The sequence below is a fragment of the Aulostomus chinensis genome, chromosome 5, assembly GCF_037954235.1.
Source record: "Aulostomus chinensis isolate RoL2024-O1b breed Wild chromosome 5, RoL_Achi_v1.0, whole genome shotgun sequence".
Lineage (NCBI taxonomy): Eukaryota > Metazoa > Chordata > Actinopteri > Syngnathiformes > Aulostomidae > Aulostomus > Aulostomus chinensis.
In genome coordinates, this window is record NC_141324.1 from 18,872,914 (window position 1) to 18,887,800 (window position 14,887).

At 40.8% G+C, this 14,887-nt stretch overlaps 1 protein-coding gene across 3 annotated transcripts in view; it reads left to right on the forward strand.

The window, feature by feature from the left end:
* The first annotated feature begins 1,308 nt into the window (after positions 1-1,308).
* The window catches only part of kmt2cb (lysine (K)-specific methyltransferase 2Cb), a 67,942-nt gene continuing 54,363 nt past the window's right edge, over positions 1,309-14,887 (forward strand). For all 3 annotated transcript variants that reach the window (XM_086203707.1, XM_086203708.1, XM_086203709.1), the window contains exons 1-2: positions 1,309-2,257; positions 9,297-9,485. In XM_086203707.1, the coding sequence (XP_086059833.1) occupies positions 9,298-9,485 (188 nt within the window). In that variant the 5' untranslated portion in view covers positions 1,309-2,257; position 9,297. The remainder of the gene's footprint in view (positions 2,258-9,296; positions 9,486-14,887) is intronic.

Below are 14,887 nucleotides of genomic sequence, written 5' to 3' on the forward strand. Positions count from 1 at the left end.
GAGCAATTTTATTTTGCATTCATTTAAGCGAACGTCTGTTAGGGACTTGATGCACTTAATGGTCACCAGAAATTGTATTCTTTAAGAATTATTTTATTAACATTATGTTAATTATTTATATTACATTATGTTCAGGCTGCACGGTGGTGCAGTGGTTAGCACTGTGGCCTCACAGCAAGAAGGTTCAAGGTTCGAGTCCCGGCTCGGGCGTGGGATCTTTCTGTGTGGAGTCTCCATGTTCTCCCCGTGCCTGCGGGGGTTCTCTCTGGTACTCCGGCTTCCTCCCACCATCCAAAGACATGCAGTTTGGGGACGAGGCTGATTGATACTCTAAATGGACTGTAGGTGTGACTGTGAGTGTGAATGGTTGTTTGTCTCTGTATGTTGGCCCTGCGATGGACTGGCAACCTGTCCAGGGTGAACCCTGCATCTCGCCCGTAGATGCTGGGATAGGCTCCAGCCCCCCCACGACCCTTAATAGAAAGGAATAAGCAGATGATGATGGATGGATGATGACATTATGTTCAAAGTGTACAGTTAATGCCTTTTTAAAAAAATTGTTCATAAAGAAACTTACTGTTAAATATGTGTGTAATTTTAAGGCAGTCTTCAAAATATCAGGATAGATAGATAGATAGATAGATAAAGTGTGTCTTGCGTCCTAGTGTCCAGCAGGTGGAGCTCATAGTCTGTGGAACTGACGCCAAGGTTTAACATTTAAAGGAATCGGGATGTTTATTCTCAGTATCATATACGTGTGATGCTAAACTCGAAAAAAACACAACAGCTCAGATTGGCAATGTATCAAATCATCTCAAAATCAGAATGTACATGAATTTATAACACCCACTGGTTCATGTAGAGCCGCTGGAAGCCAACCCCCGGGGGTCTTTTCCGAAATGTAACCCCTGCACGTACAGTGTCTGCTAGTTTGCAGGCTTCCTCTGCTGACAGCAAATGTAACGGCTTAACCGGAGAATGTATGATAGTTTGACCGAATGAGAGGTAGGAAGAACAAGAGGCGATGCTGTCACGAGCGAGATGTGATGTCTAATTTGGCTGTGGTTTACCGAGAGAACGAGCCCTCAACCTCCACGTCGCCGATTGAAGTTAATCCATCTTGCTGTTTTCCTTCCACCGGAGAAGGCTGGTGATGACTGTAGGACACAGTCGAGCTGCTGGCGAAGATTTGCATGAAGCTTCTGAGGCTCCCTTCCAACCCGGCAACCGTCCAGGCTCCATGTTTTCAACTCTCCCGAGCCATTATTTTATTTACTAAATGCCTATATCCCTCCGCAGGGTCAGAGAGTATTTTGAAGAAATTGTCAAAAGGTTTTCGTTGCGTTGTGTTTTTTTATTCTTTGCGATATTATAAAGCATTTGCTCCAGTCACGACACATCCATTTCTCGACGTGTCACATCGATTCGACGGACATTTGTGTATCGTAGTTGTGGTAGAGGGAGGTAGGTCTAGTTTTTGAGGAGCCTTGAGGGGCTGTGCTTCGGTGCCACTTATCATTAGATATGGCCACCGTTATGGAGTACACCGAAGCGTAATCTTCAACTTAATTTGTGATATTTCTATTTAATTTCGCAGTTTGGATTTTCTAGCAGGTGGAGTGTTACTCTTAGAATGCTAATGTTTGTTTTTACATGTGTTGGGAGGCGACTGTTACTGCGTGGCAGGGTGGCTGCGAGAGTCTCCTAACTGGCCGCTGGGTCCCGCAGCTTGTCGCAGCTGAAGAAAATAGAACCAGTTGCCAACCAAGCGGTCGGTACCCAACATTTGCTTTGCGCGTCGCTGTACATTTGCTGTGGATTCGGACGAAGAGTCTCCGTTACGGAGTGTTGACTGTTACCACCGCTGTGGATTTGGACTTTTTTTTAAACGTTAATGCTAAAATTGTTGGCCGTAGACTTGGGTGGCTAACACCAACTAGCTATATAACCCGAACTCGTGCGACGACAGCTGTCATTGGAGAAAGGAAAGTGATCCCCCCCCTAAATGCGTGAGCCAGTGAAGCGGTTTTCTGTTGGATTTACACCAGCCGTCTTTCCATCAAATGGGCAAACTTGGGAATAACCTTAAAGCGTTGGAATACCATGATGCATTTTTGAGAACTGCAGTGTTGCTTCATTGGAGAGAGGCTAGCTAGCTCAATTAGCTTGCTAGCTAGCTGGTTGATTAAAGTGCGACGTTTCATCACCCAGTATTTTGGACATGAAGAGGATAATTCGCCATCCATAGGGCTGGAAGGTAAGACGAAAATTAAAAGTTGAACTGTTTACTACACAAGCTTGATTTGTTTTGGCGTACCCTTTTTTAAAGTGAAGCAGAGCCAACATTAACGCTATCTATCTCTAGTCTGATGTTGGGGGTTTGTCGCCGCCTTCATGACTCAGGCTATTCAACGGAACCGAACATTTAACAGAATGGGTCTTATGTCCTGTACGATTGGAGTATGTTCACGTTTAAGCACATGATTTTTGATCAACATTGACACTGAAATAGCATTAGATTGAAGAACAAATTCGAGCTTAATGCTACGTCATTGTATAACCTATCATTTTCACTTTTGTGTGGCATTGTAGTTCCCCAACACAGTTGTGCTCCATTCAATAGACCAAGCCTTTGTGTGTTTGGCACCGCTGCTCATCGCTGCCTTGTACCCTGTTTGAAGTTGGCTGTGTTTAAGGTTAACCGTTAAGTTTGTCACCATCCTCTGACATCAAATATGAAGCTGCGGGGAACAAAAGGCTGAGGTATCAATGTTTGGTGTTTTTTGGCGTAGGCGTTAGTTATGAACCAGTGCGAGTTTGCCAACTAATAGCCACCACAGATGTGTTAACCTGTTTGCTGTGCGAAGCGCTTTCAAACTTCTCTTACTGATCTCGTAAAGACGATCTTTTGATAATAAGTCAACTGTGAAAGATGGGGTCGTTTCTCCCTGTAGTTCTCTGTGATTCAGGCGATCTCGGTGTCTGTGGTCGCCGAGGAAAGGCGACAGAGTTCAACACAACAGGCTAGCAGCTATCGTTAGCTGTGTGCAACTGCTTTGTGCCCAAGCTGGAGTTAACAAAAGCTAACGTTAGCATGTGTCCACTTGGTGGTGGTGGTCGTGACTGCCTAGTGGTCACCGAATCCCACGCTCACATGCTCTTACAATCAACGTTATTGTCATCGCGATCAGCTGAAGCGTACCTGATTGTAAATATGGCTACAAAATGGTCCTTAGCCAACCAATTTTTGTTGTACCACCACTGACATAGTTTCAGGAAACCGAACGAGCCCCCATTTGTTATTTAAGGGTTTCAGATAAAAATCATAATTACAGATGACTGTGTTACTTACAGCTTACTCTTCACACGACTACAATTTCTGGTGTTATTGGATCACCATCTGTCCAAAGAGCCTAGAGGCAGGTGTAGGCCAGTGTTGACACAAGAGAAGAGGGGAATATGCAGTAAAAGATGGTGTCTGCCTTTCTGTGTCTGTACTTTCACAGTGTGCACTGACCAAGTAATTGGTGTAAACATATTTCTTTAACGGAAGTAATGTATAGTTTTGCAGAAACACAGCATTAGCTTGCATGTTGTCAAGTATGATGACAAACTAGCTAAGTTGACTTTCCCTGGGCTCATTTTAATGTCTCATCATACAGAAAGAAAAAAACAAGATCTTGGTTTGCTTCTTATGTTGTGCAGAAAAAAAATGAAACTGAAATGATGACATTATTTGTTCTTTTTGTGTTTTAATTGTAAGTGTTTTTGTCTAGAGAAGGACATGCAAGACTGTGCAATTGATACTTATCAAGTACCGGGAACCAGGCCTAGGCAATAAACCACAAGCAATTTACCAGTGTAGACACCTCATCAATAGAAAGAGGGAAACTGTTTGATAGTGTCAATGCAATGCATTAGAGGTAAATGCCAAATTCAGTTGTATGTAGGAATGATATGTTCCCTCATCATGTCTTATGTTTAGGCTGGTTTCAAAAATAATGCTGTGGTCCACTTAAACTGAAGTTGGAATGTCTCAGTTCCTAGAGGTGAGACTTCATACCCAGAAACTTGCAGATATCTGACCAACCCTTTCATCACAATTCAAAATGGCTGCTTCATGTATTAATACTGTGAACTTTTTGAAAATATGCAATTTTTAGTACACTCATGCCTTGTGTCACAATAAATCAGCTGTGCAAACAATACTGTTTATATTGTATCTGTAGACATGCTGCTATGACATCTGAAGGGGGGAAATGCAGAATACAGTGTCATCAACTGGTGTTATTAATGGCTGGGATGTAAACATTGTGTGGTAACTTTTCCCCACTTCTACTGGAACACAATCAACTTAGGTGTAATGTCAGTTTCAAGTTAAATCTAGCAGAGCATATATTGGGCACTGCTTGTTCCAATTGGCAATCAGATTGTTAATCACAAATTGAATGGACAATCACAATTTTGTTGCAAAGATGATTTATTTGCCTATTACCATTTGTTAGGAATGTGGGATTTTAGCAGGTGTTGCTTATTCTCTCTATGTAAAATAGAACAGACTCCTTTGGCAAATATCTTGCAACAGCCATTGTGACACTTGACCCATCTTGTGCTGCTGTGTTTGTATTTTACACCTTTTGAAAAAGCTGCCGTTCATGAGGACTGGCTATTTACATTAGCGGTGCTTGCTTGGTGTGGTTTAATAGCCTTGGAGGTATGACACGTCTGCAGCATTAATGACGCTACATGACTTTACTGTTAAGGTTCAGAAGAGCAGTTAGAATCCAGTTCTGATTGTGTTCATAAGCCGATATCTACTGCTGTTTTACAACATCCACTGCAAGCCAAACAATGATGATCATCTCTGTCTGTTTCTTGGGAAACGGCACAATGTGTCTTCCAGTCTGATCTCCAGTTTACGTCATCGGCTGCTCCAGCGTGGTGCCAGATTTTGTCGAAAGTTGACTCTGGTTCAAGTTACCTGGGCTGCGGTGCCACTGCAGCTCCAACCGACCGCAGCTAAGATGCACATGCCCATTTCATTTAAATGACTGGGAAAACCTGTGTTTTCACCTCTGCAGCTGATTTCAGAATCAGAATCAGAATCCTTTTTTAATCCCTTGCGGGAATTGTTGGATTGCAGTGCTCCATTTCACAGTAAAAAACAATATATAATATGGAAAAAAATAGAGAATCAAGAATATAAGGAGATATCTTTTGTACATATTTATATTTTTACACTGAGGGGCTAAATTTCTAATTTGGGCTAAATTAAGCTTAACTGAGCAGGTTACTGGTGAAATGCTAACAACTCGTGAGCAAATCAATACGATGTGTTCATGTTTGTAATATATCCACTGTTTCTTTTGAGGGAACATATTTCTGCATTTCTCTGCAGAATTGTCTTGTTTTTCTACTTCAGTTTCATTAGCAGACAGTGAAAATGGTGAGCAAGTTGAGATATTTAATTGCTCACTGATGGTGCCATTATCTCGGACAGATTTTTTTTCGACATGCTGAAGTTGGTCCCCATATATACGTAGGCAGCTTCAATTTCCAAATGAACTGCTATATTTTTACATAATAGATCTCTTCACATTGTGTCTGGCACCATCACTCCAGTAGAACATCTCTCACTCCTGAGAAAATCCAACCCCTGCCGAATTGGCAAACACATACACACTAAATCCTCCCTGGCTCATCACTGATGGCCAAGCACAATATTAGAGATTTTTAATTTACTATGAGAATACATAATTATTTTCTTGTCATTATGAAAATATAGTGGGACAAATTGGCTATGGTGGCCTACCACAGTTTAACTCATCAATATTTGATAGTGATAATAAACCCAAAACTGGTTTAGAACCACTATCAGGGAGGTTATGTTTTACCCATGTCTGTCTGTCTGTCCATCTGTCTCTTTGCATGTTAGTGGGATTATTTAAAAAGAAAGAAAGAAACCAAACAATGGGCAGATCTGAATTGTAGAGAAGAAATGATCAGTCAATATTGTGAATGGGACAAATGCTCTGTGTTACTTTTCATCATTTCCAAAATATCTCTTTTCTCACACTTGTCACATTTAAGTCAAATTGAATCAAATATTAAATTAGGTCATTTTCAGTGAATTACAGTGCAGGCATATGACTAGATGACAGGTTAACAAGGATTAAAATGGTAGCTACTTCGAATCTTACCTTGATGGACTAATATGATGATGTGTCAAGTTTGGGAGTGTTGATTAGCCTGATATGATGGAATTGAATTGAATTGGCAAAAACTGAAGGACATTTTGGATGTATATTGAAATTGATTTCAGTCAAATAGAATTAATAGTGAGCTTATTATTCTAAAGTGTAGTAAATCACAGCTTCACTTGCGGTAAGGCTCTGGGACAGCTTTACGTTTTTAACAAGGTGTTTTGGCAGTCAGTCTGATTGCACAATTAATTTAATTTGAATTGAAATTGCAGTATGGCCTACTGCAGTTTGAACATGAAGCGCAATATTTGTTAAATGCTAGCTGTTTTCAAAAACATATTAAATTAAATATTGTGTTGGTGCAGAGATATCCCGCCATCTGACTTAAGTAAACATCTTTGTTTGATGAAGATCCTCACAAAAATTACAATTTAAAGAACCATTGGGAGGCTCATTCCAACATTCATGATGTGCTTTGCATTGAACATAAACAGAATGTGGATGTGTAGATGGCACTATATGAGGTTGTGTGTGTGTGTGTGTGTGTGTGTGTGTGTGTGTGTGTGTGTGTGTGTGTGTGTGTGTGTAATACCAGGAGCTATTCTGTTATGTAACACAGGTGTTCGTCATCCACATAGAAATCAATTACATTCCTCCATGACTTTGGACATACTGTAAATACTAAGTAGGCAATTAAAAAAAAAAATCCTTGAAATACTAAGTAGCAGTTCCTTGAAGGCTCTACTCTGATAGGTTCACACCCCATCCCCAGCAACACCAGCATGGAAAACGAAACTTAAAGAAAAAGGCAATCAATCAAGCCACGCAATGATGTTACAATAACAATCTGAGGGTATAGATACAACAATCCCCATTATTCAGTTCTGATTCAATTTGCATGCATTTTTTTCAGTTCCAATCCAATGTAGATATGCATCTGCTGAATTACGATACCAGAACTTTTTTTCTTCAACATTATCATGATTATTGACATTGTTGGATGTATGTATCTTTTTTGCTTTGGTGAATTTATGAATATGTTTGTCGTACACAGGTGGCTTGACCCTAAAGGGATGCTCAGTGCTTGGCCAGTCTTTATCTGTAAAGGTCCTTATCACCAGTGTTGTAAGAGCAATGTAGCTCCTTTTAAGAATAGCTTAGTGCTTTAGATGTGCATCATATGCAGAGATTGAGCGAGAGTGATGCTACAGCTCACTGCAGCTACACGCACTATTAGCTTCAAGGCTAACCACTAGATATTAAGCAGTTGACAAGCAAAACCCTGGAACTTATCTGGGTCTTCAGTCGTTTTAGCATTCACCAACAGTACACCTTAACTGTACACGTTACAGGTTTATGAAGGGTGGGGCTGTCATTTGTGATCCACCGTAGTTTTATTTCATACTGAAACAGAAAGCCTCCCTGTGCTTAAGCTACAAAAAGGTTCAGTCTCCAATTTGCACCTTCTCTCCTCACCACACTCGCTAACACTGCGGCAGTGCACCCATGAAAACCCGACGTATCCACAATCTCAGTGAGTGTTTTTATCTTCACAAATCCACAGTGAGACCTGTTGCTGCACCGAGCGCTGTCGTGCTGTATCGCTAATGGCCAGAATCTCAGGCATCTATGGTATCGATACCATAGAAAATCAAGCACCGTCACGTTTTCAGAATTTTGGCTTTGACTCGGTAAGTATCGGCCATTGTTGGCATTACTACACTGTAGCCATTTTGCTGTTGCCAGTAATGAGGTTCCTGCTTAATATTGGAACAGTTTACACAAGTTTGGTATGGGGGGAACCGTTCCCAAAACCAGATCGTATCACGATTTTAGGGTCATGGGTTTTGGTTTTATATCCTCAGTTTGGCGCCTTTCAATAACACAGTAGCATCTAGGCCCAGATGAAATTTTCCCTTCAATGGGGGGGGGGGGGGGGGGGTGGTTACGATCTCTTTTTCCTCTAGATATTTTTTTTTTGTCCATTAATTGTACATCATCAGGTTCACCTTATTTTAAAGTTGTCTTGGTTGATGTTCCATGCCCAGTGCAGTTCTGGGCAGCAACGTAGACTACTGAATGCCTCCTCGGTCACATATGGAATCAGTGACAGCATTATTTTTACCTGATAGTGGGGCGCTTCACCAGAGTATGAAGTGCCCCCCAGTTCCTACCCATAGACACAGGCAATTGTGTCAATATGGATGGCCTTTTTTGTAGGGCAGGAGGTTACTGTTTCATTCTCAAATCTTGATTAATTCACCTGGGATGAGCCCAGAGAGGGTGCTGTGATGACGAAGGCTCTATCCTCCAGCTGTCACATGATCAGTTGTAGAGCTGCTAGAGTTTTGGCCAGGTTTAGCTTCCCTGTCAGTAGCAGCAGAGCTTCCAGCATCCTCACCACTCTTGCCAAATTCAGGCAGGCAGATGTTATTAAGACATTTGGGGTTGATATTTATCTATAATTGGTTTTAGATGGGTAAACATTTTTCAGGGAAAGTATCTATTGAACTTTCAGTTATGGAGCTAATTTTTGTCAAATTGCTAAAGGTGAATATCTTCAGATGTTTCTGTTTTATTGCATAAAGGGATCAAATTAGTCCTGAAACTGCAAAATCATGATGGTGATTTGTATATTAGAGCCATTGGTAAGATCACAAGCCAAAAATTTGATGCTGGACCACTGAATTTTAAATTCATCCTTTGATATAACAGCACAATTCTCACCCCTTTTGAAAAATGTTCACCTTGTCGGAGTAATGATGCCTGGCATGAATTTGCGTCATTACATTAACCTTGTATTTATTGCCCTTTGCTTAAATTTTGAGCAATGCAGAAGTCCGAGGAAGGGTCCATCTTAAGTATTGGAGTAATGGACAGCTTCATCAGATATCTGAGTGCCTTGTTCTTCAGCACTAAGTGCTTGAACATGATATGTCATCTCCTTCCTGTCCCCCACTTTAAAAGTCTCTTAGTAATCAAAAATCACAGATGATTTTTTTTTTCCTCCATTTGTCAAGAGAGTTTTCTATGCACAGGTTACTTGATATGTAACACCTACCAACAAAGTGTCATTGTTTCTGTTCATTTCAGAATGTCATCAGAGGATAAGACTGTGGAACCCTCTGACCAGGGACCCTCACCGTCCTCCAGCAGTGCAGGGGCCTCGTCCACAGGGAGTCCTGCCCACGCTGACAAGCGGCCCCGTGGCAGGCCACGCAAGGATGCTGCAGCCACCCCACCCCAGGCACCACCCTCAGCTTTATCCAAGAACAGAAAGAAGTATGTTTTAATATCCCATGTAAAGAAATTACTGTAGGTTTAAGAAAAATGTACCTATGTTTACAATCGCGACTCTCTCTAATTGGATGCATTGTGGTAGCACTGCTCTTATAGAAGTGTTAATTCAAGCTTAAGCCTCTTTTATATTAGTTATGGTCTTGTGGCCAGGTGTCCACTCCATTAAACATTTGCCCTACTTTTACAACCCTTTCAGACAGCAGCCATGCCTATGTGCACGTTCTATTTCTCTCACTCCCGCCGTTTTCCTTTTTTTCTGTATTTCTTTATCTAACAAGTTGATTAAATTACATTGAAACATTTCTGTAATGGAATTTATTTCCTTTTTTGATAGTAGTGCTTGTTCACTATTGTTTTATCAGCATCTGACCTATGCCCAACCTTGGTCTGAGAGTTGGGAGGTGGCGTCTGTCAAACGGACCTCGGATCCTGCTTGAACCCATATCAACATGTCACTCTGACTGGGATATGGAGTGTAGAAATAACTAGTGCAGCTGACGACTGGCAATGATACATTCACCCATTGAGTCATGGAAACTCCATGTCCTTTCAGTGAAACTTGTGTCTAATCCGAATAAAAAAATGTATTGTATTTCTAAAAAACAAATAACCTTATCATTCAAGAATCTAAAAATATCTGAATTTATACTTGCAATATCTCTTTTACCTTTATGTAATAGTAAAACAGTATGATATGGTGTACTTGGTAAAGAGTTATTTACTTATCAAGTTGTGAAGCAACTCCTTCAAACCATGTGTCTGTTGTAATCAGGGAAAATTAATGCAGAAGAGCTGTTTTGGGAACCAAAATATAGATACTGAGTATTGCATATTGGACGGAAGTAATTGATCCACAAACTGATCGTAATTTCATAATGATCGCAACAGAACCCTGCACACAACTCCGAAGATCTTTTTTACGCTGTACCCTCTGAAGCTACATGGTTTGTACATTTAATACCAGGCATAATTTCTGTTAGATTTGTAAACGTGAAGTGTTTTGACATGACGTTGTGCTAACTCAGAGGTGTGCAAGCCAGGCTAACCGCTACCCCTAACAAACTGGCAATTCCATCAGTTATGTTGGCTAATGTCTATTCGCTGGTCAGCAAAATGGATGACATCAGTCTCTAAGGGCTTCTCAGTGCAGTGTGAGAGACTGCTGTGCCTCTGAAACGTGGCTAAATGAAAACATCAGAATGCCGCGATCCAGCTGGCTGGGGTAACGCTCCCCAGAGCGGACAGAGTAGCATTGCTAGTGGCAAGCAAGACAGGATAAACCTAGCTGTTTGTATCAACAAATCCTAGTACTGTGATACTGAGGCAGTTTTCCTAACACCGTTCACTTCTTGTGAGTTTCATGATCACAAAATTTTTACCTTTTTATCCGCTGCAGGGACTTAAGAGTAGCTGTGATTGCTGCGGTTTATGTACCCCCAAGCGCTAGTGTAATAGTGGCCATGCTTGAACCTTACAGTGCCATCAGTGAGCAACAGGCAGCCCATCACAATGTATTGTTCACTGCTGCAAGGCACGTCAACCTGGGAAATCTCAGGTCTCTGCTACCAAGTCTCTACCAGCACGTGCATTTTACTACAGAGGTTGAATTATGAAGGACTCCACCAAAGCCATTTCCCTCCTCCACTATTCCCACCACCTAACAGTTATGATGATAATGCTTGTTTTTTGCCCTTTTAGTAAATACAGCATGGTTCACTACAGCTTCATGTAACCTTTCATTCAGCAATCAGCAGATATCCAAATTCAGGCATCGTGCAAGGTGCTTGGCTTCTTAGTCACTTCCACAGCAACGTACAGTAAAGTGCTGCTCTGTAATACAATGGCAGCCAGGTTCTTAACTCTCTCCTTAGTCTGTCCTCTCGATCAATCTTAATACCCTGCTCCCAATGGATCGTTTAATCTGCAAACATCCAGACGATGCGTTAATGCCACGGTAGACGGATGATCTGGGACAGACTGGAATTTCCTCTTGTTGATAAAACGTTCAAGAACAAACAATCAACTGAAATGTGTTCTGTGCTTTATGTTGTCATGGTCACAATGGTGATTGTAATTAGTCGGCTAAGACCATAATCAGTTATTGTGCTCAATTTTCATATCAGTTATTTATCACATCTCAGATTTCACAGAATGTTTACTGGCCTTCCTGAAGCCTTAAGTCAATTGATAGGCTGCCGTAGAGTTTTTCCCTTGTTGACTGAGGGTGAATGATGTGATATATCAGCAAACTTGTGGTCTGACTACTGGCCTGCTCTTCTAATGGCCATTTGTAGTGTTTATAAATATTAAAGTAAGCCATGTCAAGTGTTTAAAATAATTTGCCCAAGACAAAGACGGATGTGTCATAAATTGCTCCTGTAAACCTGGAATTTACTAGATTTGCCCACGCTCCGTCTGCTAACTTGTCCGTTCCAGAACTGTGAGAGTCTTGCCGGGTTTTCCAGGCAACTCTCTCCTAGCTGGGACTACTTACCACAGCATTATTTTCACTCCCCCCCCCCCCCCCCTCCCTGTGGTGGGGGGGGGGGGGGGTGTATTGGCTTGAATAAGTCTTGAGCATTTGTTGGTGAAATTACTGCCCGTCTCAATGATGACATTTCTGAAAAGTGGCGCTTGTAGGAGACCTTCTATACAGCATACACACAATAATCCATGTTATGTAGTCATCTACAGGAAGACGTCATCACCACCGACTCTGTGTACACACATGCAACTGTGGCCAGAGATGAAAATGTGTTTCTGTCTCCAGGAACCATGTAAATTCAATAAGAACATAACATATTGGCAGTTAAATTGTTTGAAGACTCTCATACTCTCATGGCCATATTTATCAGTCTGTTGTTAGACATGTCTGATATTTGGCCTTTGTTGTGATAATTAGTGACATATTCCTTAAAAAAAAATAACAATGGTAAAACAATTAATTGAAATATGATCGAAATCTCTATACTCCTGCTGGTGTGATTAAAGTAAAAGGGTTGCAGTGTTCTATTGTGTCACCAGAGATATACTGGACCGGCAAATGTTACTCTCTAGTTGTGAGGAAGAGGGTTTGTTTTGGGGGTTTTTTTTTGTTTGTTTGTATTAACCCACCAAAAATAATTGCACTATTTGTTCAATTTTTTTCATTAGAAATTAAATGCAATATCAGTATATCAATGGGCCTAAACAAATAAGCATAAATAGTATTTTCTTGGTATATTTTACTGCAGTTTCTACAAACTTCTAAAATAGACCTTTAAATCTTTATGTAAAGAGAATAACTACAAATTGACTAAAAAAAAAAAAAGGTTTTGCTGTTGATTTTCCCTTTTACATCAAGAGATGCACTGTGCATGTTTGTTCCGACAAATCGTGGGAGTTTTTAAATGGTAATGTCTTGTTATAAGAAATGTAAAGCTGATGTTTGGCAGTAATGCACCTTAAAGCCAGTTGGAACCCACCTTAAAATTGAAAAAGGAGAGTTTTTCCATTGATTGTAAATTGCTTATGTCCCTGGTGTGTTTTGAGTTTGTATTTTTTTTTAATTATATATTAGGAAATCAAAACAATTACTATTTGGAGTACATGTACAAAAAGGGTTCCACAAAGAGGGAAAAAGCTAAACTTATAGCACAAGGGTACTCAAATACAAATCATAAAGGGCCATAAAGAATTTTTTCAAATGAGTCGAAGGTCCATTTATTGAGGTCGGTTGGGCCACATGTGATAATACTATACTATTCAAAACAAAAGGCCCTTTTCAATCAAAACAACAACAAAAATACAAACTAAAATAAAAAGTCATTTCCATTTCAACATAAATTAAAAAAAAAAAAAAGTTATATAAAAAAACAAAACATGACCCATGTCATGAATCAACCAAATGTCCATTTCAGTTTAACAAACTGATAAAAAAATAAAATAAAATAAAAAAAACGCTCCAAAAATGAAAGTGAAAGTTATAAAAAAAAAAACTGCGCTAACAACAGTGAATTCTGAGTGACCCAGTAACAGGGTGTCTGTGTATCGTTAACATGGAGATAAGTCCAGTATATCACATCCTGGGGGTGGGGGTGCGAGCAAAGTGCAAGTGCGGTCACTTGTGGTTTATCGATGTACCTGTATGTATGTATGTATGTATGTGCTGTGCGGGGTGGAATATTAAATGAGGCATTTGGGGTTATTTAAAAAAAAAAAAAAAAAGAAAAAAACCACTCTGGCCGGACCGGTCATTCGGGAAACCTCCCGAACCTCCCGATGGCCACCCTGCCTTGACTTGCTGACCTTACCGAAACACACAGTGAAGGAATAACAGTTCTGGGGCCCCCAGTCTGTGGGCCGCCTATTGAGGATCATTGTTCTAGCACAACAAATGTCACCTAGAAGGTCGTCATCGCAGTAAAGATGTACATTAGGCAATTGGAAACACCAGCAACCAGGTTTAGCACTCTAAAGAAAGAGACTTAGTAGGCTGGTGAGGGTGGTGTACAGAACAAAAGTGTGAATTAAGTTATTGGTCAACATATCTAGGCTTTGAACAGCAGTTAATTATCAGTATCGGCTCAAAAGTCCATATTGTGCATCCCTATCACATTCAACTGGAAGATGTTTGAGCAAAATTTACCATTTTCTTCTGTGAAAGGTATGGAACCTAACACTCCATCATAGCCTGTGTTGGTGAGTTTCAAAATGATACATAAAGTCCCCTCTTTGGCTGAATAATCACTGTGTCCACGCGCATCCCTTTCATTAGTCTCCGCTCATGCGTCCTGGTAATTTAGAATCGAGGTTTGTGAGAGCTCTCTTCTCTACTTGTGTTTTAGGGCATTTCCTTATCTTGACATGGAAGTTGTTTTGAGGGAGGGGTTGATTTGGCCTCATGCCAGTCGTGATTTCTCTCTCCATTTGCACCAAAAATGACCCCACCCCACACCCATACATCTCTTAGCTCATTTTCCTCCACCACCATCACCCCCCCACCCCATCATCCCGAGTACCCCCTATACACGCTGCTCTTGGTCTGTGTTTGCTCTCTCTGTTTAGCATGCTAATAGTTGACGTTGCTATTTAATTTGTAGCCATGACAATTATCCCTTCCACATGGGAGCTTCCAAATTAGGTTAACTGAGCTCCCATTGGAGGATGCTGACACTGACAGATCTCTCCATACTTAATGTAAAAGAAGCGGCATGTGCTGCGTGTGCACATCTTTATGAGGTGGCACACACAGTCATAAGGTTGTAGATGCCTGAATTGCTGAATTGGCACATGAAGTAAGGTTCTGCTGACTTTTATAAATGCACAGTTCTGGTCAAATGTTCTACAGAATCTTAGAGATCTTTTGTTAAAATGGCAGTCTGTTTCTGCACGGGCAGGACATT